This window comes from Antennarius striatus, chromosome 14 (genome assembly GCF_040054535.1).
Source record: "Antennarius striatus isolate MH-2024 chromosome 14, ASM4005453v1, whole genome shotgun sequence".
In the NCBI taxonomy this organism is placed as follows: Eukaryota; Metazoa; Chordata; class Actinopteri; order Lophiiformes; family Antennariidae; genus Antennarius; species Antennarius striatus.
In genome coordinates, this window is record NC_090789.1 from 2,356,467 (window position 1) to 2,381,090 (window position 24,624).

General features: G+C 42.9%; 7 protein-coding genes across 12 annotated transcripts; 4 read left to right on the forward strand and 3 right to left on the reverse strand.

The window, feature by feature from the left end:
- Window positions 1–72: 72 nt before the first annotated feature.
- mrpl9 (mitochondrial ribosomal protein L9) lies at window positions 73–3,824 on the reverse strand. Of its 2 annotated transcripts, XM_068332788.1 has the most exons (8): window positions 3,548–3,824; window positions 3,200–3,359; window positions 2,984–3,108; window positions 2,837–2,890; window positions 2,641–2,739; window positions 2,451–2,534; window positions 1,955–2,229; window positions 73–1,869 (listed from the first exon to the last, which is right to left on the reverse strand). In XM_068332788.1, the coding sequence occupies exons 1-7, from the start codon at window positions 3,623–3,625 to the stop codon at window positions 1,957–1,959; spliced, it is 873 nt and encodes a 290-aa protein (XP_068188889.1). In that variant the 5' UTR covers window positions 3,626–3,824; the 3' UTR covers window positions 73–1,869; window positions 1,955–1,956. The 2 variants fall into 2 exon arrangements, with proteins under 2 accessions (XP_068188889.1, XP_068188890.1); XM_068332789.1 differs by having other exon boundaries at window positions 73–2,229; window positions 3,548–3,686.
- Window positions 3,825–4,092: 268 nt separating this feature from the next.
- Window positions 4,093–5,904, forward strand: LOC137607740 (general transcription factor II-I repeat domain-containing protein 2-like). The gene is made up of 2 exons (XM_068333684.1): window positions 4,093–4,821; window positions 4,954–5,904. The coding sequence occupies exons 1-2, from the start codon at window positions 4,093–4,095 to the stop codon at window positions 5,902–5,904; spliced, it is 1,680 nt and encodes a 559-aa protein (XP_068189785.1).
- On the reverse strand, window positions 5,886–8,277 carry LOC137607214 (transmembrane protein 272-like). 4 transcript variants are annotated; one of them, XM_068332792.1, is made up of 7 exons: window positions 8,232–8,277; window positions 8,102–8,164; window positions 7,970–8,020; window positions 7,704–7,886; window positions 7,087–7,320; window positions 6,782–6,860; window positions 5,886–5,900 (listed from the first exon to the last, which is right to left on the reverse strand). In XM_068332792.1, exons 1-6 carry the CDS (start codon window positions 8,266–8,268, stop codon window positions 6,820–6,822), a joined length of 609 nt encoding a protein of 202 aa, XP_068188893.1. In that variant the 5' UTR covers window positions 8,269–8,277; the 3' UTR covers window positions 5,886–5,900; window positions 6,782–6,819. The 4 variants fall into 4 exon arrangements, with proteins under 4 accessions (XP_068188893.1, XP_068188892.1, XP_068188891.1 ...); XM_068332791.1 differs by lacking the exon at window positions 5,886–5,900 and adding an exon at window positions 6,178–6,309; XM_068332790.1 differs by lacking the exon at window positions 5,886–5,900 and having other exon boundaries at window positions 6,728–6,860.
- A 399-nt stretch (window positions 8,278–8,676) lies between these two features.
- Window positions 8,677–10,575, reverse strand: si:dkey-266f7.9 (uncharacterized protein LOC100006223 homolog). Its single transcript, XM_068333721.1, has 4 exons — window positions 10,528–10,575; window positions 9,942–10,001; window positions 9,133–9,703; window positions 8,677–9,024 (listed from the first exon to the last, which is right to left on the reverse strand). The coding sequence occupies exons 2-4, from the start codon at window positions 9,986–9,988 to the stop codon at window positions 8,701–8,703; spliced, it is 942 nt and encodes a 313-aa protein (XP_068189822.1). The 5' UTR covers window positions 9,989–10,001; window positions 10,528–10,575; the 3' UTR covers window positions 8,677–8,700.
- A 1,785-nt stretch (window positions 10,576–12,360) lies between these two features.
- On the forward strand, window positions 12,361–14,410 carry rpz2 (rapunzel 2). 2 transcript variants are annotated; one of them, XM_068333487.1, is made up of 2 exons: window positions 12,361–12,457; window positions 13,418–14,410. In XM_068333487.1, exon 2 carries the CDS (start codon window positions 13,458–13,460, stop codon window positions 14,142–14,144), a length of 687 nt encoding a protein of 228 aa, XP_068189588.1. In that variant the 5' UTR covers window positions 12,361–12,457; window positions 13,418–13,457; the 3' UTR covers window positions 14,145–14,410. The 2 variants fall into 2 exon arrangements, with proteins under 2 accessions (XP_068189588.1, XP_068189589.1); XM_068333488.1 differs by lacking the exon at window positions 12,361–12,457 and adding an exon at window positions 12,608–12,768.
- A 764-nt stretch (window positions 14,411–15,174) lies between these two features.
- On the forward strand, window positions 15,175–20,875 carry krit1 (KRIT1 ankyrin repeat containing). Its single transcript, XM_068333486.1, has 17 exons — window positions 15,175–15,823; window positions 16,803–16,972; window positions 17,058–17,214; window positions 17,286–17,378; window positions 17,454–17,583; window positions 17,664–17,907; window positions 18,002–18,117; window positions 18,200–18,343; window positions 18,419–18,575; window positions 18,854–18,961; window positions 19,050–19,206; window positions 19,291–19,442; window positions 19,514–19,680; window positions 19,751–19,838; window positions 19,921–20,127; window positions 20,283–20,399; window positions 20,502–20,875. Exons 2-17 carry the CDS (start codon window positions 16,871–16,873, stop codon window positions 20,589–20,591), a joined length of 2,229 nt encoding a protein of 742 aa, XP_068189587.1. The 5' UTR covers window positions 15,175–15,823; window positions 16,803–16,870; the 3' UTR covers window positions 20,592–20,875.
- A 610-nt stretch (window positions 20,876–21,485) lies between these two features.
- On the forward strand, window positions 21,486–24,480 carry cyp51 (cytochrome P450, family 51). Its single transcript, XM_068333278.1, has 10 exons — window positions 21,486–21,782; window positions 21,866–21,964; window positions 22,351–22,527; window positions 22,616–22,742; window positions 22,811–22,985; window positions 23,071–23,190; window positions 23,277–23,472; window positions 23,552–23,647; window positions 23,739–23,907; window positions 24,002–24,480. The coding sequence occupies exons 1-10, from the start codon at window positions 21,621–21,623 to the stop codon at window positions 24,178–24,180; spliced, it is 1,500 nt and encodes a 499-aa protein (XP_068189379.1). The 5' UTR covers window positions 21,486–21,620; the 3' UTR covers window positions 24,181–24,480.
- Window positions 24,481–24,624: the final 144 nt, after the last annotated feature.

A 24,624-nucleotide genomic window follows, 5' to 3' on the forward strand; every position in this document is an offset into this window, starting at 1 on the left:
CTCCAGTCACAGCGCTATACCTACGTAATAGTGTAACAGTGTTTTTAAGGTACCTGCTGCCAGTCATATACAGATGATCTAATGTGACCCTGAAGTGGCCATTATTTTCCTTTTGACTGTGTAGGACTACTGTTCATAGGACTGTTTTATTCAATAGTTGACTGTACAGAACAGGTTTGGTTCTCTGGCATCAGGCAGATGTTAGTCAGATGTGGGTGGTGAGAAGATTTCGAAAGCTGTGACACATGACGTATTTATATTTTCATCGATTTTGTAATAAAAAGGTGACATTGGGATACACACTGAATGCTGCAGTTGCTCATAACTCGTTATATTTAATGTTGGCCGTTGCCTGAACACGAGGGCCTTTTTTTTCCCATTACATTATCAGTTTGTTTTTTTAAATTTACGTAAATGAATTGCCAGAAAACCAAACATGGATTAGAACTTCAGCAGGCTCTGTAGCTGACACTTCACCAGCCGATATCCAGGTTATAGACTCTTTTCTCCTGAACCCCACCGACGGATCGGTTGTGTCTGTGAAATTGCCCATGTATTCATGTCAAATTGAAGTTTAGTTTTAGGTGTGTTTAGAGGTGTTGGATCATTTTACTGCTCTAGTATTGGGTGATAATCTACCACAACAATCTCTCAGTCTGTCGTTTGCTGCCAGTGAGCCAGAAGGTTTATTAAACTGTACGGGACGGTGAAACAAAATGCTGCCAATATCTCCAGTTTTTATCAGTAGCGCAGGTTTAGCATGATTTCATTTATGAGAGGGAGAATTTATTTCCTTATATTCCCAGCACAGTGTAGATAGACATGAATCAAAACTCTTATGGCACTGAACATTAATTTTTATAAGGAAAACTAGCACGGTTTACAAAAGCACATGTTAAGAGAGACTTGAATGTGGAAACAACTGGCACTCCATAAAGGACTTTTAATTCAACCCCCTTTCAAATTCCAACAAGACATCCAATCTTCTAATTCCTTAGATTTTGCGTTGTACAAAAATGAATCCACTGGAATGTCAATCGACTTGAGAATCAAGTGGTTTCATCTTTGAAACACACTCCACCCTGTAATCAAGAAGTGTATGGTTAATTTCCAAAAATGCCATTTCTTGATGATCCTGTTTAGGAAACAAATATAACCACACAAATGGAAGAGATGCAAACATGACCCAGGTATTTTGAATTTATTGCGCTTTCATTGGCTGTAGGTCTTCTTTCAAAAACTTTTAACACCTCAATTTTTCCTCCCTTAAGAACAAAATAAAAATGACTCAAGGACCCATAGGACACCTGGACAGAACTATCAGTCATTCCCATCCTGTTAAGTAGCCTTGGATCAAATTTTATTCACTCCCCCTGTAAACAAATAAATGGGTGGTATCAGGCATTGATGTAAACTCAGGAAGTTGTTTTATTTCATCATATGCAGCATTTTGCAGAGACTAAAATGGAGGCCTGATGTGCTTCTACTTAACGTTTTGCCAGAAACAGACCAGCAGTCCAGGAATATTGATTTCTTTAGTTAAAACAGCTCATTATCCTAAAACAGAGTGGATCTTCAGACAAATTGGTAACATAAAAGATGAAGAAAGCCTCAAAATTAACAGGAAATGACTCCAGACTCAGTGACAATAGTAGATGATGTTGCAGGAACAAATCTTTTGTTTATCCTATTTTTTTGTTACACATGTCCATAAAAAAATAAAACGTTTCATTCTCCTGGCTCCATACCTAAGAATGCTACTGTTTAGTTTTTGCTCATTTTTATAATTACAAAAGATCCCTTTAAAAGGATATTTCCCAAGTTAAAGCATCAAAGTTGCAACTGCATGTCCAAACACGAAGATGAATCCTTGAAATAAATGGAAAGATTTTTATTTTTTACACGTACAAAAACCATTGAAGTTGAACACAAATTCCTCTGAACTTAAGAGTACCGTTAATCCTTTTTTGGGAGGTCACTTGGCGATGATGTGGTGTCTTCACTCGTCTGTGAGTTTGCAGATGTTCCTTCTGAGGTTGAAGCTTCAGCCTCACTAGCTTTGATCGAGGCGTCTCTGCCAGCTTCAGCTTCCACTGTGGTGGCAGAAAATGTATCCAAAGCAGCTTCATCCTCGTCTGAAACTGCCTCCTGCAACCTCTTGGTTTTTAAATGTCTATTTTCATGTAGCACAACTGACACTGGGATACGAACTGTGTCTATACCATTAACCTAGAGGGTAAAAATATTAAAGACAGTGATCAGTACCCCACAACATGATGCTCTTTTGTTCCAGAGGTGACATAGAATGTCAACATTTATTTTTAGCGGCAATATGCAAAAATCTAATCAAGGGCAATAATTCAGGATATACATTTTAAAGCTATTCACAAAACCTATTTTTCTTGTCTTTTACAATGCAATTTTTAAAAAAAAATAAAAATATTTCTTACTGTAACTTCACACCAGTAGTCACCAAAGTCCTTAACTGCCTCAAATGGAAAACTCAATGCATCCAGCGGCACAACAACTTTCAGCTGTGGAGATGTTTTAACAACGATAGTGACCATTTTATTTTATGTACACTTCTAGTCACGTAACATCACGCTAGGAAAACAGAATAAAGGATGTTAGTAGCCATACCCTCTTGTAAAGGTGTCTGCAGACGACTTCCTTTGTGACCTCGAAATCACATGCAGGAATTTGTATAACCAACTTGGAGTTTTGTAGATAATTTATTGTCTTTAATAAAGAAAAAAACACAAGGAATCTGTTAAAGAAAAATCATAGCTGCAGTTCAATGTATACATTTAAACAGCTTCAATCCAAACAAACTCACTTTTAGTCCAGTAGCGGTTTGTATTCTCTCCTCTATCTTCCCTTCACGTAAAAGCTGTTTGGTAAACAAGGTGACAGCGATAAATATTCATTCACTGATGCCCAACGCGTGGGGAGATATAAATGACTATTTTAATACTATACACACTCTTAACTCCTCTGCAAATATTGCTTTGTTCTCTGGTGATGGATAAACTGCAAGGCCCTGAGGCAGCAGCTTGTTTCTGCCAATAGACTTTTTGACAAACACAGTGTCTCCTCGTCCACCGAACTCTGTCACAAGAACGAACCAGTTTATTTCATGATGAAAATCAACTGATCCCTTACATGCTCTAAAGATGACCTGTTGAGAGAACATACTCACTGGGGACATGTTGTATCAAGATGAGCTCCATCTTCTCCGTGGGCGTGTGTTTGGTGTCCGAAACCAACTTGTAAATCCTATGTTTTCGAGGGTGAAGCCTCGGAGGACTGCCTACTTTAGATAAGGGCACCTGCCACCAACGTTCCACCACGACTGTGCTCTGCAGAAAAACATTAAACTGTAGGCTTAACACAGCTTTGATTTACATCAGATGTGTGGATTTGCAATCTAAAAAAAAAAAAAGAGGAAGAAAGAAATGCATGTTTCAATTTTTACATTAAATACGTTTACAAATTAGAACAAATTTGCTATTTCATGAATGTTTTCTTAGGATCCATAGACACTGACCTGAGCAGGAGTCAGTGAGAAACTCCTGACAGGCTGGCTGAGCACACTCTGAAGGACACGGCGACCGGAGCTCCACATCTTCACTCAATAAAAAAACAACTACACCTGCTGACAACTTTAAATCAACGAACGAAACCACAAAAACTGCTACTTCAACAAGCAGTAAATGTCTATTTATTCAAATCACAACAGCCATAGAACTGTCATGGATGTTAGCTGACATGCTAAGAGCTAACAGGCGACAGTCGGTTTGGGTGACGTAAAAGGACCCCGATAAATAAATTCAAAATAGTAGTTCTAAAAATAGCCTGACGTAAAAGGTATCACTTCGGGATTATATGAAAAATAAATGAACTAAATATTTTTTTTACATTCATATATGTCTAAGTTATGAAACAAAAGTTGTACAAAAGTAACGAAGGATGTTGAATTAATATATCGGGCTCTACGATAGACTTGGGCATCCTAGGGCCGGTGGGCAACATCCGGGTTTTCAGAATCTCCCGCGCGGGGCCTCTTTATTGTGAAGCTGTGGACCCGTAGAGATGGATGCTCCTGTGAAGAAAAGAAAGATCGATGGCGAAGGCAGAGCCTTTAACAAAATCTGGACAACTAAGTATTTCTTTGCGGAAGTCAGAGGTAAAGCCGTGTGTCTGGTGTGTGGAGACCAGATCGCGGTGTTTAAGGACTACAACTTGAATCGCCATTATACGACTAAACATGCAGACAGATACAAAAACCTGACTGATGATGCTCGGGCGCGAACATCGGAGGCTTTGCTAGCTAAGCTGCAAACGCAGCAAGACTGTGTCGGCAATGCGAACACACCCGGGGATGCGATAGCCAAAGCCAGCTTAATGATATCCTACACAATCGTTAAACATCGCAAATCATTATCAGATGGGGAATTCGTTAAGGAGTGTTTGATGGCCATAGCAGAGATCATGTTCCCCGAGAAAAGGGACGCTTTCGAAAGGCTGTCCCTCTCCAGGCCAGCCGTGACCAGAAGCATCGAGGACATCGCGGGGAACGTGGAGCTTCAGCTGCAACATAAGGTGGACAGTTTTGACTTCTTTTCCTTGGCTTTGAGCGAGAGCTGTGATGTCGGCGACACAGCCCAGTTTCTCGTGTTTGTCCGTGGGATAACGAAGGACTTCAAGATAACGGAGGAGCTGGTGGGAGTGTGGTCCACGACGGGGACGACGACCGGCCGCGATCTGTTCACCAAAGTGGGTTCAAGCCTGGACAGACTGGGGCTGAGATGGGACAGGCTGGTCGGTGTGACTACGGATGGTTCTTTGAATTTAACGGGCGGAAATGTTGGACTAATGAAACACATGCAAGAAAAAGTGAGTGAAATTAACCCAGAATGGAAGTTGGTGTTTTTACGGTGTCTCATTCACCAGAATGTGATGTGTAAGTCGTTACTAGGCGTAAACCACGTGATCGAAGTCGTAAACAGAGTGGTTGACGTCATCAGGACGCGCGGATCGAACCACAAGCAGTTTGTTGCTCTGCTGGAGGAGTTTGAGACTGTACATGAGGACATACCGATAGTCGATCTCACAAACATGAGATGGCTCGGCCTGGGCGACGGCCTGAAGAGATTTTGGGATCTGAAAGTAAAGATTAAAGAGTTTTGTAAGAAAAAAGGTGAAAACATCCCAGAGCTGTCGGATGAGGATTGGATGGCGGATCTTGCATTCGCTGTCGATATAACGGCGCTGATGAATGGAATCCAAGCCCAACTGAAACGCAAGGATGTGTTTGTCCACGATATACACAGCCTGGCGAAGGCTTTCGTAAGAGAGCTGCAGTTTCTCTCTAACCAGCTGGAGAGCAGCATCCTCACCCATGTTCCGTCTCTGAAGGAGGTCACGCCGTCAGCTGATCACCTGTGCAGGTATTCCTCCATGTTGACAGCGCTGCACGATGAGTTTGTAAGGCGACTGGAAGACTTCAAAAACCTTGAGGATGAAATTCAGATGATTCTTTCTCCCTTCACCTGTAACGTGTACACCGCACCCACTGATGTTCAGCTGGAGCTCATAGACCTGCAGTGTGATATGATGCTGACGCAACACTTCCATTCAGCGTCGCTGCTGGATTTTTACTCCGCTCTGAAGGAGGAGAACTTTCCAAACATGAGGAGGCACGCTCAGAAGATGCTGATTCTGTTTGGGTCGACTTACACGTGTGAACAAACATTCTCACTGATGAAGTCGAACAGATTCATGTACGGAACGTCTCTCACCGATGATCAGCTGTCAGCCATCCTTCGTATATCCACCACTGACATTCAACCTGACTTTGATGCTATCGTTCAAGCCCAACAGGGGCTAGATGTTTCTCACTGAACTCGAGTAGTAAAGTAGTAAAAAAAAAGAAAGAAAAGAAGTTAATTTAATGTTGTTTTCTCAGTATTAAATAGTATTTTTCTTAAGTTTTGGAAAATGTGAGTTGAATACACTTTGTACTTGACCTACTTGGCTTTAACATTTACATTTACATCCACAGTTTACGAATACTTTGATAGGTTTTTATTCAACAGACTTCAATTGAGCCTATCCGGTTGGATTTCCACTATATACCGTATTGGCCTGAATATAAGTTATATATATGTTTTTTGCATTGAAATAAGACAAAAAGTGGGGGTCGTCTTACATTCAGGGTCTAGACATTATACCCATTCACAACGCTAGACGGCGCCAGATATCTTTAAAGCCAAAGTTGAACTTATCTTCCCTGGCCAAAGCGAACCCCTGTCATGAAGAAGAAAAATAAAAAATAGCGGTAAGAAAGAAAAGAGAAAAAAATAAGAGAAGAGATAACAGAAAATGGAGAAACATTCAAATTTTAAGATGTGATAGACAGTTTTTGCTTGATTTGAATGAGGCAAAATAACATGCTTATTCTCTCGAGCGTATTGTTATAATCATTTGTTTCAGATGTACTGTAATTATTTTCTGTACAAAAATTACATTTGATGTTCAAAAAGTCTTTTTTCAAACTTGAGTCTTGAAAAAAGGGGGTCGTCATAAAATCAGGGTCATCTTGTATTCGGGCCAATACGGTATTGTAATTGTCTTGTGGCTCCTTGTTTTGTTCCCCCCCCCCCAAATTTAAATGGGAAGCTGTGTTCAAACATTTCCTTGCTTCTGTTTAAGAAAAACAGAAATACCTTGTTTGTATTAATAATGTGTAGAAAACATGTTGGACTGATTTAAAGAGCACCTTAACTCCAGTTAGATGATCTTCCCTTGTAGATGTGTTCAAACCTTGTCATGTCTCACTTTCAATTTGTAGGTTATATCTGTCAATAAACAAAATATGGAGAGTACAAGTTAAATCATGTTTTCTTTATTTAAGTTGTTGTCATAAAGATGGTAAAGATTTTAACTAGGCTGCTGGTGGTTGTAATAAGAAAAACATAAATTTGTCTTTAAACATCTGTGTCCTACATCTAACAGCATTATCAGTGTAAAGGTACTTTTCTCAGGTATTTGGAGACGTGAAGGAAAATTGAGATCACACATCACCGGCGGCGAGTCCTTCGTTTGTTGCACCGTAGAAAGCATATCGGCTGGGGATCAACCAGCTTCTTGCAATTTCAGTTTTACAGGAAGTCAACAGGACGAAGATGAACAGAGAGATGAGCACAGAGATCCACATCATGGTGGTGACGGCAAACGCAAACTGGTAGGTTGTCCTGTGGCAGTATGGACGTCCAGGTGTGGAGTTGAGAGGAAAAATTAGATAAATCCAGACACTTCCTGTCAGGGAAAATTCCAGCACATCTGATTTAGGGTGGAGACCCGAAACTGAAATGAAGCGATGAGGTAGAAGAGTTCTAACAGGTGTGAAATGGGTGTATCTCCCTGATGAATGTAGGGCATCACACACTTCCACACACCAAACAGGATTTAGCAGAATTTTCATCTGATTTTGAAGCTAGTGGGTGGATTGTCCCACCTTTTTTGACTATGAACAAACTACACCCACAAAATTGTGTATTACGTGTTTTAGAATTTAGCGTGATTGTAGCAGAATAAAACAACGTGACCAAGTACAAATACCTCAAATTCATCCTTATTTACAGTACTTTGACAACGCTTCATGACGCTCGATTCTGTGAAGACAAGTAGCTTCCTCTCACCTGCGATCAGCCAGCAGAAGGTGAAGAGGTACAGGAAGACGACACAGATGGAGCTCAGGGCACATCTGTCCAAGTTATCTCTGACGTACGTCACAGACAGAGTGATCAGGCTAGCCGCTCCCAGCACCATCAGGTAGATGGGGATGTTGGGTTGTAACGGACAGCTGTTCAGATGTGTGCCTCCTGTGACGCAGAAGAAATGAGTTTCAACACAAAGGAATGAAGACAAAAGCTCACAAAATCACACAGATTGTAATCAGACCCACCCAGACCGATGGCAGCAAGCATCACCATCCAGAAGATAATATTCCCCACAACTACAAGAGTAGTAAAAAACAGTCATTATAATAGTGAAACATAAAACATGACATAAACATGAAGGAGGAAAGTCTTCTCACTGATCAAGGAAATCTGCACTGAACTTAGAGGCTTGCGACGCGTCTGTTGAAACGTGTTCATGTCTGGAATAAAGAATAAAGGTCAAAGTTGTGTGCAGAAAGAGGCGGCAGCAGCCTGGTCGTACCGTACCTGTCCAGGCTTGAAGGCAGATGTTCTTCATTAACATCCCGTGTTGCAAGATGTTTAGACATAGGAACCAAATGCACGACCATTTCAGCCACTCTTTCACAACAGTCTGTGGAAACGTTTTCCGCTCTGCATCAAACTGTTTTGAGCTCAATCCAGTCACATGGTGTCTTAATTTCTCATCCACGACAGATGATTGACCATTAAAACGTCATCATTGATAGATATTAATGTGATTCATGGTGCAGCAGATTTAGCTTGAGGATAAATTTTATGTTGAGTATATTTATTGATCACAGTTTCCCAAATATCAGATGATATGAAGTGAATGCACAAAGAACAGCAGTTTTTAGTATGTTGCCATTTTGTATTTATTATTAGGGGACATTTTAAATTGATTCCGGTGGTGAACGACTCACTATTACACTCGCCTTCATTGATTCTCGCTTCTTAAGAAAGAAATATCATTTTTCTAACCTGACTTCCTAGAATCTGAGCTAAAAGTCTGGTTTCTATTCCTGACCTCAGTCAGCTGGAAATCTATAATCTTTTTAATAATCGGAGCAGCAGGGAAGTCCATGCATATGATTCCGAAGCGTTGGTTCAAGTCCGTCTTGGCCTTCAGGTAGTCGTACAGTCGTGCGTTGACCAGCTGAGCGACGGCTCTGGGGAACACGAACACGCCAGCTCCGCTGCTGTAGGTGAGAAAAATCTGGGCCATGTTTCCCGCAGGTGCCGCCTCCAGGTGTCTGTAGACACTCATCCATTTCTCGTTCACGTGGAGAAGTGTGGGAACCTGCAGGGAACAGCAAGGATTCAAGAGGTCAAACACACTCCTTTCACTTCCTGTCTGAACAGTATGAGGTGTGATTGCTCATTCCTAACAGATTTGTGACACGTCTACCTTCCAGTCATCAGCTATGTCCAGTGAGCCGTATCGCATCCCCAAATCTGGGCCGGAAAAGTCTTGCAAGATGATGATTTTCCCTCTGACCTCTGCCACGGTCGGCACCAGCCGGCTGTGCCACAGCAGGTCCCAGTGAGCGTAGCGGTGGATGTAGTCCACCACGGCGCCGTAGATGTCATGCGTCTCACTGAACGTCTCCTGGATACGCATCAGCACCGTTTCACTGGGATGCTCCCTCAGGAAGTCCACCACACCCTCCAGCACCTGGCCAAAGTGTGCTCTCTGGTACGACACGCCGTGATGGATGGTGAGGTTTCCCTTAACGTGACGGACGCGGATGTCGAGAAAGCGGACGCCGGCCCGGAGCTGCGAGGCCAGGCTCCACGACTGGCACTCGGCGTAGGCGCCGCCGTACAGGGACATGGTGTTGTGGGTTCCAGGCATGGTGACCTCAGACAGCAGCTGATCATCAGGGATGCTGGCCATCCAGGACGGGTTGAGGAACTCCGGGTTGGGGGAGTCGTCGTAGTCGGGTCTCTGAATGGCGCCGTAACTCAAAGCAAAGACCCTAAAACATAAATACATTTTAAGAAGAATAAGAAATTAATTGGGTTTCAGATTTGTTGAGTAATCGGGGGACATCCAGAGCTGGAGACTAATCCAACCCTAATTTTTTTTTTGCATATGTTTAAACATAGGATTCAATATTGAGTCAGGTTGTGAGGACATTTTCTCTGTATGTAACTTGGTTAAGATCTGCACAGTTCTTAATATTCTGTTAGAATAAATGTGTTAAATTTGCTCACCCTGCCAGCAGCATCAGCTCAATGACCATCTTCTGCATTTTCATCATGTCTGATGACGGGCTGTGATTTCAAAAGAGAACATAAGAAAATAGAATAAAGTTGCAATAAGACATTATTATTGGTTGATGCAAGAAATTATAATTTATTCTAGTTTATTTTTACTTGATGTTGATCATTGAATCGTTTTATCCCTACTCACCCTGCTTAAATTTATATTTTTTTTAAAACATGAATGATTAACGTTAACATGTTAACATGTTAATATGTTAACAATGACTTGAAATACACCACAGCCAGGTGTGAACAATGTGGACCTCAGGTAAATCAATATTTACTGAGAGTAAGACAGATTAGAGACCAAAATTCACCTCCATATCTCTTCCAGATTAATGTGTCAGCACATTGATAAAAAAAACAACATAAGACCTTTATAGTGAAAGTATGAAAGGTGATGAATAAATTAAACAAACAAATTATTGACCGTCTGGGCCGTGGTCCAGTTCTGCTCCCCGTCAGGCCATTTTAATGGGGGGATCAAAATGTCTCTAATCCCACAATTAAACAAAATTATCCTGTAGAATCAAACCTTTGGATGCGTTGCCGGGTTTCTACTTCTGGACCTGGAACCAGCAGGTGTTTGTCCTCTCAGTGATGGGGAGAGAGCAGCGAGGGGGTCAGACACAAAATGACAGAGTCAGGGTATCGACCGGGTGTGTTATTGTGGGAAATACCATAGAGAAGCAGCTGGAGCAGGGGGTGGTGTGTGTGTGTGTGTGTGTGTTATGCATTCATCTCATCATATCCAGTTCAAACTAATAAATTCAGATTAAAATATAATTTTTTTTCATCACCGATTTTGCAGACCATCCTAGTCAACGTGCATAAGTTAACGAATAGTTTTGTCAGATAAAAAAGCCATAGGATACAATAGAAATAAAAGAAAATAAACACCAATACAAGAATAAAAATAATACTTTTACATTAAACAGTTTTCTTTTTGAGTTTTTCTTGTTTGCTCAGATTGGCCAGAGTTTTCATTAATGAGGAACCAAACTTACACTAACACCCTTCATGTGTCATATACATTATCATTTCAGCAGAGAGAATTAAATCAATCACCTTAAATTGATATATTTGATCGTCTGAGTGCACATCTGGGGCGGGTGTGTGTGTGGGGGGGGGGGGGCATCACCCCTGTGCATTCTGTACATGGAAAAGTCTGCAGCTGCGTTTTCTCTCACATCACTGCAATGGATGTCAAATATTACATAAGACTTGTCCTAATATTTGGTGAGGTGATAGAGGATTATACAACCAAAAATTGTAGAAATTGAAGGAAAAGTAGAAATTCCTTAAGTTTTCTTAAATAATCTGGGCAGCAAAATCCAGGTTAACCCTAGAAAATTGAAGCACTACAATAATTTTTGTCACGTCTTCTTCTGTACTGCAGGACCAGCAGCTCACATTCCTCCACACATTATGTTTGTTTTTAAAGGATGAACTCTATACCGTCCTCTTGAGGAAGAATGATTCCACTCTGCTTGTGCTTTAGTGGAGGAAAGGTTCGTATGATTCATGTGATTCTTTATTCTGCCACCAGAGAGCTCTAGTGTGACACATTTTCAAATGCAGGTACAAAGTTATAATTCTGCTGCAGAGGGCATGAAATATATTTAAGTCTAATCCAAATCAAAATGCACCTCATGAATTAACTTTGTCATTTCCTAAAGAGCTGCTAAAACCTACAGGGAGAAAATCATACATGCTGCTAGAAAGGAATTTCCTGTATGTGTGCTTAGAGATATATTTCAGACCTAAATATGATCACTTTTCAGAATCAGAATCTTTATTTGTAGTGCCGACACACGTTTTCATATGAGACAGTATGAAATATCCCTCTGAAGGTCCAAGTTAGCCCGTCGAATATTAGATAAGAAAAATTAAATATGTAAAATATGTAAAAATACAGTATCTGAACAGCAATTCTTATGTACAATGTGACAGATTTAAGTGTTCTAAGATTACATTCTAAGGTCTTATATTCTATGATTAAATACATGGAACACTGATATTAAATTATTCAGTAATATGTATTTGTTTAACCAAATTCTCAAAAATCAATCAAATCAAAACCAAATTCATAAATTTATTTTCTTGATCGTAATAAAATGTTTATAAAAGTTCTTGTTTCCTGCTTTAAGCGTCACGCTGTCTTTCTAGACTGATAGTTTGACGGGACTCCGGCCACCATACAGTACTGGTTTGTAAAGTGTTGGAACGCAGTTGGATCAACATTGAAAACGAGCCTCCGTCATTCACCACCTGCGCTGCAGCCGCACCGCATCAGGGGACACGCCCCTCAGCCAATCAGAACACGATGCGCGTGAGTCACTTCCTGGTGCTTACTTCCTTATTTGGCATGAAGGGGCTGTTCCCATTTGACAAGGGAGGAAAATGGTGGAAAGGAGAGTCAAACGGGTCCAGCTGACAGAGGAATAACTCGAGTTTTATCATCGGTGAGTAAACACGGTTCACTTGTAATCCATTATCCGAACGTTATTTACACTTTAAGTGAACCACGACTGATGACGTCACGTAGAAGGCAGCTGATTTGTGCGCGCGCGCGTGTGGCAGGGTTTCAGGAAATGGCAAAACAACAAGAATGAAAGAAAAGCAGCGCATCTCGCTTTAAGGTCAAAGATGACGGATGTTCCCTGGGGGGTAATGTGAAATATCAGAACCCTTTTTAAAGCTCCAGGCCGGGAATCCATCGGTTTTTTTCCAGTCTTTCCTGTGTTACCACAACGACACACCCTCTGTTTTTCTGGTAGGACCGCACTGACGGGGAATCCGGCAGACTATGAGAAAGATGTGCAGTGTTTATTAAAGATAACTTAATTACAGTATTTAAACACAAGAATTTAGTTGTTTTTAACTAAATGTTTGAGTCTTTTAATGTTTTGGTACCTCCAATACAATTTATTTTGGTTTTCTTTAACAATCTGATTAATAATCGATTATAAAAATGTAAAGGTAGCATTTCTCTATTCTTCTTAGCCGTCTATTAATGTTTATAAATAAAGTTTGACAAAAATAATCAGATTTTTGATCAACTTGGATTTTAGAATATTTCAAACCAGTTTTCTTGTTTTCCTCTTAATCTTGAGGGGGGTTGGGGTGGGATTTTTCCCAGAATATCCAAGAATAAAAAAAGTACATTCCAGTCTTTGCTGGAATAAAGATCTGTGTGTGACTGCAGGCAACGCAAGCCATCATTGAAAGCTGTAAGAAGACACCTTCCACATGGCAAATGCGCAGCAGCTGGTGACATGTGGGGTCTTAGGTTGGCCAGAGGCCTCACTTTTAGAGTAAAGCATGAAAAAGTGTCATTTGAGCTTGTGTTACCAAACTTTTCAGGAAATGCTTTTGTTGTTGGAAGCTAATGCTAAAAATGTTTGGTGCTTTATCTCCCTCAGACCCATTTTACCTTAACGTGGTTGGAGATAATCCGCATTGATGGCTGAAGCTGGACAGATCAAGAAAACGGCAGTCAAGGTGCTGTTCTGTGTGGAGAAAGTATCCTCCTTCGCCTCCTCGTTTGATCCCATCTTTGGCGTCGTCTCCTCCCTGGTTGGGTTGGCTCGCAAGGGCCTAACTGAAGAGGAGGGTCATGCGCTAGACAAGGACTTCCAGGAGATTAACACCCAATTGGAAAGTATTTCTCAAAAGAACCACCACTGCCTGAAGAAGATCCGCATCGACGAGGTGAACGAAACCTACGGCAAGTATGAAGAGTACATCAAGCACCAGTATGTCTCCTTCAACGACATGGTTGCAAAGGTGAAAAAGGATCCGGACAACACCCAGACCTACATGGAGAAATTTGAGAAGATTTACGAGAGAGACAAGAGCGACCTGAGCCTGGACGTGTACTACCGTGGTGTGATGGGGACCAATTTACTCTTTGGACGAGCCTTGCTGAAGGTGTACCTGGATAACTGTGATGGGAACCGGGAGATCATGGAGCGTCACTGTTCGCACATCGCTCACCTGTTCCACATGGGCCTCATAGCCCTCATGGCTTACACCGCTGTGACGGAGGATGATGAAGACGAGGTGAGGGATAAGTGGGCCAAAAGGGTGCAGGACATCCAGCAGAAGATGCAGGAGGTGCTCAGTCAATGCAAAGACAGCGCCTCTTGAGGAGTCTGGGTGATCAGGAGGTTCTGTGTGGGTGGCGACACTGGGTACGCTCAGGTGTGGACCAATTAATTTAACCAAAGCCTTGCTTTCATTTGTGTACTTCAGCTGCACGCGTTAAACCTACTGCAGCATTTCAGTACTATTCAATCATTGTATGTAATGTTGTTTGTTTTTAAAAGACCACTATGTGTCAGGTGCTTCATGTTACAGTAGGTCAATCATTATACGAAAAGATATTCAAATAAAATATGCAAGATATTACTTGACCAAGTTGTATGTTGGTGCAATCCATTTTATCTCTTTTAAAACCAACAAGTTATGCATAAATGTCATGTGCTGGATAATAAAAATGAAGAAAAGGCCATAGTTCTGAATTCAAAATCCACGAAACACACAAACACTCATCTTTACGGTTGGTTATACATCATCTTAAATAAATTACGGTCAGATAAAGAAACAGTCACAGGATCACACATGAGTTGGGGAGAAAATATAAAGCAGATGCCTTCATTTCACCTTAAATACTGCTCTTCTCCTTTTGTTCCATATTCCATCTCAGCCATGTGTGAATATAATAAACTCTCTTTCTGAACAAAGTCCTGGCTCATCTGTGAGTCAATGAAACCCTTCATCGTACCCACTAGCCAATAGATTTGAAGTGTTGGTTTTCTGGTTCTTTCTTCAAAACATCCCCAGTTTCTTACACAATCTTTTTAAAGTCCTGATACTGAATGTATTACAGTATTGAAATGCTAAAATACGAAACATTTCTCCATGTGAAACATAAGATCAAGTCTTGCCTGATAAGATGCTCCACATTCCTAATTTTGATGCTGGTATAAAATGTTTCCTCTTATCTCACCTAGAATTATAACTACAAGTATTTTGTAATGCAATTTTTTTCTTGTAATTGCATGACAAGTGCTAAGTAAATGTTCTCTCCTAAAAAACATTTTATAAAATAAGTTTGTTGGACATTTAGCACAAACATTTAAGCAACAATAAAAAAATACATTCAAAAATTATACATAAACACATATTAACTTATTTCGGGGTTAATCAGCATATAATAGATGTTATCAGATGGTTTATGGCACTTCCACTATTCAGGTTAAAACACACGACAGGTTACGAACTATTAACAGAGTGACAATTCAATGGGAAAATATTCACAAATTAATTTTTGCTTAAAAATCATCTGAAATTATATACTGTATCTTCACAACGTTATTATGACAGAAGACATTTATTCTTCTATCGGCATGTTATTGTTGTTGCATTTTATCCTCCTTGCCACCTAGAGGACGCTGTGTGGAAAAAAAATTTCTTTTCTTTTTTTTTCTTTTTTGCTGTTGCAGTGCGTCCTCCACACTGCTAGAGTTCGCTGTGCGTAAACAGATTTCTTCTTCTGTTAGTTTTATTGTTATTGCACCGCGTCCCCCTGACCGCTAGAGGTCACTGTGATCCTCGCCCGGCCGCTGGAAAGGAACGTAACGCGACTCCTCTGTGTCAGACCTGCGTTAAGGTCCAGGCCCGTGGATGGTTCTGACACATACCGTCCTGAAAGTTGAGCGGAGCGGTGCCTCTGCTGTGTGTCGTTAGATTTACCGAAGGGAAACTCTTTAAAAGCTAAAATACTCTGCGTCGGAGCGGTTTGATGAGAAGTCTCGTCGCTTTCGGTGAGTTTTAGAGCGGAAAAAGCGGCGTAGCATCACGGCTACCTCCGCGGGTTCGGGTGGAAAAGTTGATCTCATTTGTTGTATTCACAAATCAACACCCGTCCGGTCCATCAGTAAACATCGTGTCCAGATTAAAGCGTCTACTTCTGGGTAGTCTCTGTGTAAGAAGTGGAACAGTATTCGGTTTCCGGGGCGGGACCCCGTCTGAAAGCAACAAGTTGATTTTTAATCAGAATTAATTTATATGATGTATAATTTAACTTTATTTCCTTTCTTTTCTCTTTTTCTTTCTGTACTTGAATCCACTACTGTATTTCAGATTCCTGCGAAAGGCGTTATTATAACGTTTATAAGCCCTATAAACTGTTATAAATGTCCATAAATATGTTCAGGTTAACAGTTTCTGATGGAAATGTGTAATTACTTAATAACTTAATTGATGCATATAAAATAAATAGGAAATAAACATTTTTAGTCCTTATCTAAGTGAGAGAGAAACTTTCCATTATTGATTAATTTGACATTACACTGTAATGAAGTTTATTATGTTTATTGATTTAAAGTCCAATATGAGACTGACTTGAACAGGAAAATTCTAATGAATAATTGAATTTCTTTTTAAATTATTATTATAATTATTATAATTTCAGTTAATTTATTTTACTTCCTGTTTAGACCAGTCAAAATACACTCAGAGAATCGAACTTCCCTCCACCCCCTTTTTTTTCTTTATCTATTTTAAGATCGGTTCTACTTTTATATGTAAAGTCAGGGTTTGTGGGAATTATAACTATACAAGATTTGAGAAAATACAGGATGCAATTTTAATAGTAAACAATCAACCAGAGCACATAGTTGATAAATACAGTAGCTCATTTTTGTATGATTCCGTTATTGGAAGTCTGTTTTGCTCATCTTTTCCACGTGATCTCGATCAATCATCGTGACGTTAGCTGTCCCTGCTGCTCTTGTGTTTTAGTGATGCCTCTCCACAGCATTTGGCCCTCGTGCAGAACGCTTTCTAGGTACTGAGAAAAGCTCGGCAGAATGGGCAACGAGGACGGCCTGGAAGATGCGTTTGTTGCCGTCATCCGCCCAAAGAGTCAGGTCAGCTTGAGCTCCAAGGAGTACAGAGCCAAAGCCTACGAGGTAAACGTTTCTGCAGCAGACAGTAGATTTATCCGCTGTCAGTTCGCAGCGTCCACATCTCACATTTCCTCTGGTTCAATTAAAGATCCTGCTGATTGAAGTGCCTTTGGAGGGGAAGGAGAAGAAAAGAAAGAAGATTCTCCTGGCGACAAAGATCCAAGCAGGAGGAGATAAATCAAAATCCATATTGGATTATGTTGATGAAACAATCAGACCCATATCCAGTAACCAAGGCTTCATAGGTGAATGGGACACACTCATGAGGGTGTTCTTGATGGGAAACCGTTGATGTAAACACGATTTTGGGTTTCAGGGAAGCGTGTGGTGCATATGAAGAAATTCCTCCTGGATGGAGACAATGAAGGGAAGGAAGCCTCGCTTTTTGTGGTGCCAGTCAGTGTTAAAGGTGAGTTAAACACACACCAAACTTTAATCGTGATCCAGCAATACACAGTATATTTAAAAAAATCATTCTGCATAGATAACAGCAAGCCAGTCTACGCTCCCGGGAGCCCAAGCTTCTACTGCTTCCAGGACATCATGCGGGTTTGCAGCGAGACCAGCACGCACTTCTGCTCCATCACCTCCAAGATGCTTCTGGCCTTAGACAAGTGGGCAAAAGATTCGTAATCTCTTGATGAGTCCCTTTGGGGAAAGCCAACTGGAACGTTGCCTCTTTGACCCCCTGCAGGTGGTTAGCAGAGCAACACACCGTTCCTCACGCCATCCCCGCTCTGTTCAGACCGGCGCCGGTGGAGCGGGTGAAGACCAATGTCAGCAACCCGGCCTACGGCAGCGAGGGCAAACTGAACGACGAGGATCTGCACATGGGATACACCGCCTTGGAGATCAAGAGCAAGATGATGTCCCTGGAGAAGGCCGACATGTGCATCCTCAACCCGCTTTACGGCTCCGACCTGCAGTACACCAACCGGGTGAGTCGACTCTATCTCACCCCCAAAGGAGTTGATTCTTTTTTTTTGCCGTTTATCATTTATCAATCCTGAATCCGCTGCTTTCGTTTTGCAGGTGGACAAAGTGATCATCAATCCGTATTTTGGGCTGGGAGCTCCGGATTATTCCAAGATCCAGATCCCCAAGAGGGAGAAGTGGCAACACGGTCCCAACTGTGTGGCGGAAGACAAGTGAGGGATCGTTCACATGGTTTTCACATCTTTATCTTTCCTGCCTAAATCAGAGACACTAAGTTAGGAACATTCTTCTCAGGGAGCGCCAGTGGGTGGACGACTTCCCCCTGCATCGCAGCGCCTGTGAAGGCGACACGGAGCTTCTCTCCAAGCTTCTAGACAGCGGATTTTCAGTCAAACAGCTGGACAGCGACCACTGGGCGCCCATTCACTACGCCTGCTGGTGAGTCCGAAGTCTGAAGTCTCCAAACCGTCCTGAAATGTGGTTTTGTCGGTGACCTCGTTTGGTTCCATCCAGGCACGGTAAGGTGGAGGCGACCAAGCTGTTACTGGAGAAAGGGAACTGTAACCCGAACCTCCTCAACGGTCAGCTCAGCTCTCCGCTGCACTTCGCGGCGAGAGGAGGTCACGCGGAGATCGTTCAGCTGTTGCTGCAACATCCGGAGATCGACCGGGTACGAAAAGGGACATTTAACGTGTGACAAACTATCTGAATGGGGGGAGGGGGCTGTTTGCTGCTATTAGATGACCGATGGGGGCTGGGTGGGACGTGACATCATGAATAATGCAAAAAACATGCAAAAACTGAGGTGTAAGATGGATTCCTCTGCGCTCGGTGATTCCCAGAATATAAGAAGTACCAGTTTACGCATTGTTAATGTATTATTATGGTCTGTGACACACCAGTGACAGCAGTAGAAACCAACCTTTATGTATTGATCTTCACTTCCAGCACATTGAAGACCAGCAGAAGAGATCTCCTCTGCAGGTTTGTGAGGAGAACAAGCAGAACGAATGGGAGGAAACCATGAAGCTCCTGCAGCAGACAAACGGCAAACCTGTGAGTCACACGTCACACACATGACTGCCTGGTGTCCGACACGCCAGAAACGGTTTCACGTTTGTGAGCGTGTGTGTGTGTTCCACAGTACGAGAAAGTCCGCATCTATCGCATGGACGGCTCGTATCGCTCCGTGGAGCTGAAGCACGGGAACAACACCACGGTCCAGCAGATCATGGAAGGCATGCGTCTCTCCCAGGACACCCAGCAGTACTTCACCATCTGGATCTGCTCTGAGAACCTCAGTCAGTTCAGTCAGGAGATGTTTTTTCATAATCATTGCCTAAAAAAATTAGAAGTTGAGAGATTACCTGTGTTCATGTGGTCAGACCTGCAGCTGAAGCCGTACCACAAACCCCTGCAGCACCTGCGGATCTGGACGGAGATCGTGACGGACCTTACGGTGTTGGACCCTCAGAGGGAAACACCTCAGCTCTTCCTGCGAAGAGACGTCCGGCTGCCTCTGGAAGTTGAGAAGAAGGTAGGTGGGTTTTGTTCTGCGTTAGAGGTGGGATGGCGACTGGTTTCTGATCGTCTCCTGTGGCGTTCCAGGTGGACGATCCTTTAGCCATCCTCATCCTCTTCGACGAGGCGCGCCACTGCCTCCTGAAGGGCTTCTTCCCTGCTCCGGACAGCAAGTTGATCACGCTGGCCAGCCTCCTCCTGCAGATCATTTACGGCAACTACGAGAGCAAGAAGCACAAGCAAGGGTTCCTCAAGTAAGAAACACGCTTTCAAACCGGATTGACGTGAACCTGTGAGCTCTGATTTCCGTTCTGTTTCCGACAGCGAGGAGAACCTGAAATCCATCGTTCCCATTTCCAAGGTGAAAAGCAAAGCGTACCACTGGACCAGCAAGATTCTGAACGACTACAAAGTGAGGCTCCGGGGGTTCCGCATTTCCAAAGCGATCGTGTCGGCCGCGGGTCGAACTGACGGCGGCTCCTCTTGTCCGACAGGCGCTGAGCACCAGCGAGGGCGTCAGCAAAGAGATGCACCACCTGCAGAGGCTCTTCCTGCAGAACTGCTGGGACATCCCCACGTACGGGGCCGCCTTCTTCACCGGCCAGGTCTACACCAAAGCCAGCGCCAGCAACCACAAAGTCATCCGCGTCTACGTGGGGGTCAACACCAAGGGGCTGCACCTCATGAACATGGAGACCAAGGTGTCGCCTTTTTGTTCTGAGTTAAACTTTTATTCTGCGTCGATCTCAGAAAAGAGAAATTATTTTGAAATCTAGAGATTTTCGTACCTGAAATTTCGGGGGGACGAATCCTGACATATTTGGGGTGTCGTCATTCAGTGTCCTCTGATCTCCAGGTCCTTCTCATCAGTTTGGAGTATGGAACATTCATGTGGCAGCTGGGACACGCCGACCAGTACTTCCAGATCCACAGCGGCGACAACAAAATGAATTTTATCGTTCACACAAAACAGGTGAAGTAGAATTCTGAACTCCGGTTGTAGATCTTGACAGGAGAAAATTTATAAAACTAAACCTGCGATGAACGATCGCCGCTGACGCTGTTTCTCTCGCAGGCTGGCCTTATTGTGAAGCTGCTGATGAAACTGAGCGGACAGATGTGTCCTAACGATAAAGCCGTGACGGATAAATACGCCTACGGATGAACAAATGAAGAATAACCGCCGCTGCCAAAGATCCCAGTTCAGGATCTTCTCTCTCTCACAGGTTGACTGAAAGAACTCTGAACCAAGAACAGGAACAAGTCTGACTTCTCCACAAACGCCTCGTTTTGCCTTCATCGTCCTCACATTTTGTGCATTTTGATGAGTCGTGTGTTTTGATTATGTGTAAATATGTTTATTTAATGTTTGGTTTTAATAAACTGATGTATGAAGGAGGAAATATCACAGATTTTTAATTATAAAAGTTTTATTTCAGTGGGATCGATGAAAAATCACATGACTGTATAGTATTAATAATAATACTGTAATAATAATAATAATAATAATGTGATTATTAAACTACAAAAATAAATGATCTTAATGTTTTAGTAAGGAATAAAATGTTTACGTTTCACGATTTAAGTCTAATTAAACTACGACATAATAAAATGTACCATACTTTACAAAGTTGAGGAAAAAGCTAATTAACTTATTTTTTTTAGAAATAATTACAGGATTAATAAATACGTAAAATATTATAACCTATATTATATAGTATATATAGTATTTTACTAATTTTTTAAGAATTCCGGCAAATTTTAAAACTTAGATTTTTTTCCACAAATACGAAATATTATTTTATTACTGTATATTTTAACGATTTTCCGCTCATATATAATTAGGTCATATCCTTGTTGTGACGTCATTAAGTGTTTACAAGTGTTTAAAATGAAAAAAAAATATTAACTTTTATAACTAAACATCTCGATCTGTGGCGCACACGGTGTTCAACCTGCTGAAATGACGTCATATAGCCAGACATCGGTTCTGTCAGGAACCAGCCAATCACAGCCGCCGTTGGCTTGAGCGACGCGTGATCAGTCAATCCGGGGCGGCCAGGAGCGGTCAGGCGGGGGCGGTGCTAGCACCGCAGCGCATCGGCAGGTGGAGATGCAGCGGAACTGGGCTGCGAACTTTATCTGATATTACTCCTTCAGGCTGCGGGGGCTGGTGGGACACAGGGAAGACAAGATGTCCACGCATTTCTACGAACTCAGCAGCAAACTCCTCGGAGTCACGGCGGACAGAGTGAACGACAACCTGACCTCCGTGGTTCTGGCAGCCTCCCTGGCCGCCCTCATCCTGGGATACGTTTCCAAACTCACCCTCGGTTCGGCGTCGGACAGGAACGCGGTCAGTCATCCGATCATCAGCGGGCGGGACTCGAACTGAATTCACACCTGCTTTCGTGACGCGTTTGTCTTTATTGTTTGCAGAAATACCCTCCTTACATCCCCTCCAGCATCCCCTTCCTGGGTCACGCCATTGCTTTTGGGAGAAGTCCCATTGAGTTCCTGGAAAATGCTTATGAAAAAGTGAGTATTATATTAAAAATAATCAATAATTAAAACAAATAGGGACGTTTTAAATTAGATACGTTTGAAAATGTCTAATATAGGAGACAAAACTCACTTTAAGGAATTTATGGAAACTTTTTCTTATAATATTTCCAACAAAGGCAAAGTGCAGTATCTGCTTTTATTTATTTATTTATTCAAAAAAATTCTTTTAAAATTTAAAAATTGTGTATATTTTAATTAGTATTAATTCTGTATTTTTTTTACATGTGTTGTTGCAGATACTGCACTCTTGCTTTGCAGGGTGCGACACACACCTGTCACACACACACACCTAAACCCATTATTCCATAGTCATTTTTTTTACAAATTAAAATTCCTCCTCCATGCTGCCCCTCCTGCAGTACGGGCCGGTGTTCAGCTTCACCATGGTGGGGAGTACGTTCACCTACCTGCTGGGCAGCGACGCCGCCACGCTGATGTTCAACAGCAAGAACGAAGACCTGAACGCCGAGGACGTCTACTCCAGACTGACCACTCCAGTTTTTGGCAAAGGGGTGGCCTACGACGTCCCGAACCCCGTGAGTCTACGTTTACTGACGGATCCACATTCATCCTGACGTGGAGGAAAGTAAATTGGCGTAAACCTTCTTCTGTCCTTCTCTCCAGATCTTTTTGGAACAGAAGAAGATGTTGAAGACGGGGCTGAACGTGGCCCGATTCAGAGAACACATGCAGATCATCGAGGCGGAAACCAGAGAGTATTTCCAGAGATGGGGAGACAGCGGAGAGAGAAGTAAGAACCCAACCCCCTCCTGGTTCCGATCTGTTTTGTGGAGCTCACCAGCAGGTTGTCGGTTCCAGACCTGTTCGAGGCGCTGTCAGAGCTCATCATCCTGACGGCCAGCAGCTGCCTCCACGGGCGGGAGATCCGCGGCATGCTGGATGAACGGGTGGCCCAGCTGTACGCCGACCTGGACGGGGGGTTCAGTCACGCCGCCTGGCTGCTGCCGGGCTGGCTGCCGCTGCCCAGCTTCAGGTGGGACCGCCGGAGGAGCTCAGGACCGGAGATCTCCATCATCTTCTATGTAAACTTTTAATTTTTTAAATTCTTTTTGTTGCAGGAAAAGGGACAGGGCTCACAGAGAGATCAAGAACATCTTCTTCAGGGTGATTCAGAAGCGACGGGAATCCGGAGAGAAAGCGGACGACATCCTGCAGACGCTGATCGACGCGACTTACAAGTAGGAAAACTCAAGAGTAGAAAAAAAAACAACAGTTTCCTGTTCCTGCTGGATTTTGACGTCACGTTTAATTTCCCCCTCGATAGAGACGGACGCCCGCTGACCGATAACGAGATCGCTGGGATGCTGATCGGCCTCCTCCTGGCGGGTCAGCACACCTCCTCCACCACCAGCGCCTGGATGGGGTTCTTCCTGGCCAGAGATAAAGCCCTGCAGGAGCGCTGCTACGCCGAGCAGAAGGCCGTGTGCGGCGAGGAGCTGCCGCCGCTCGGCTTCGACCAAGTAGGAGTTAAAAAAATAATAATTAAAAAGTAGTTTTTAACTTGAAACACAAACACGGTTCTTCTTCTCGTCTCCCCAGCTGAAGGAGCTCAGCTTGTTGGAGCGCTGTTTGAAGGAGACGCTGCGCCTCCGCCCCCCCATCATGACCATGATGAGGATGGCTCGCTCTCCTCAGGTGAGGACATCCACCTGATTTTGACGTTTTAAAACACTCTTTATCAGAACATTAGACGTTTCTCTGCCCCCCTCCCCCCTTCCCACCCCAGACCGCAGCAGGATACACCATCCCCGTGGGCCACCAGGTGTGCGTCTCCCCGACCGTCAACCACCGCCTGCACGACACCTGGGAGCAGAGGATGGAGTTCGCCCCCGACCGCTACCTCAACGACAACCCCGCCGCCGGGGAGAAGTTCGCCTACGTGCCGTTTGGCGCAGGTGAGAACTTATTTAAATTTAAAAGCCGCTTAAAATTCATCTGTGAACAGAGAAGAAACGAGTTCTCGCTGCCCCCCCCCCCCAACCCACGCAGGACGCCATCGCTGCATCGGGGAGAACTTCGCCTACGTCCAAATCAAAACCATCTGGTCCACTTTGCTGCGTCTGTACGAGTTCGACCTGGTGGACGGGTATTTCCCCTCCATCAACTACACCACTATGATCCACACCCCCCACCGCCCCGTCATCAGATACAAACGGAGGCAGCAGTGACGGAGGAGACGGAAAACAGTCATCCCAACGCGACGCGTTTGAAGTGAAGCTGGAACTCGAACTTAAGAATTAAATTCTTTATTTTTCCTGAATGTTCTGTTTCTTTCAAGCTTTATTCTTCTGACTTGTGTTTGCAGAGATGTTGACCTCTGAGTGGAACACAGACGCTAATATTCAGTGTGAATTGTTCAGTCATGCAGCGCCTCAATGATTCATTCATTCCTTGGATTTTCCCGTCTCAATTGTGACTCAAGTTGTTACAGAAAAGTAAAAAAAAAAAAATTTAAATAAAGGTGCAGAACTCCAGTTTTCTCAGAAGTTTATCGTGTTTTATTTCATCCTTCAGTAAAGTTTTGGTTCTCGTGTTCCAGGAAAAAAACAAGTTAGTGTCAAACGTTTCCAAATAGACGCTTCCAAAAAAAAATTCATCTTCCACACATTCCA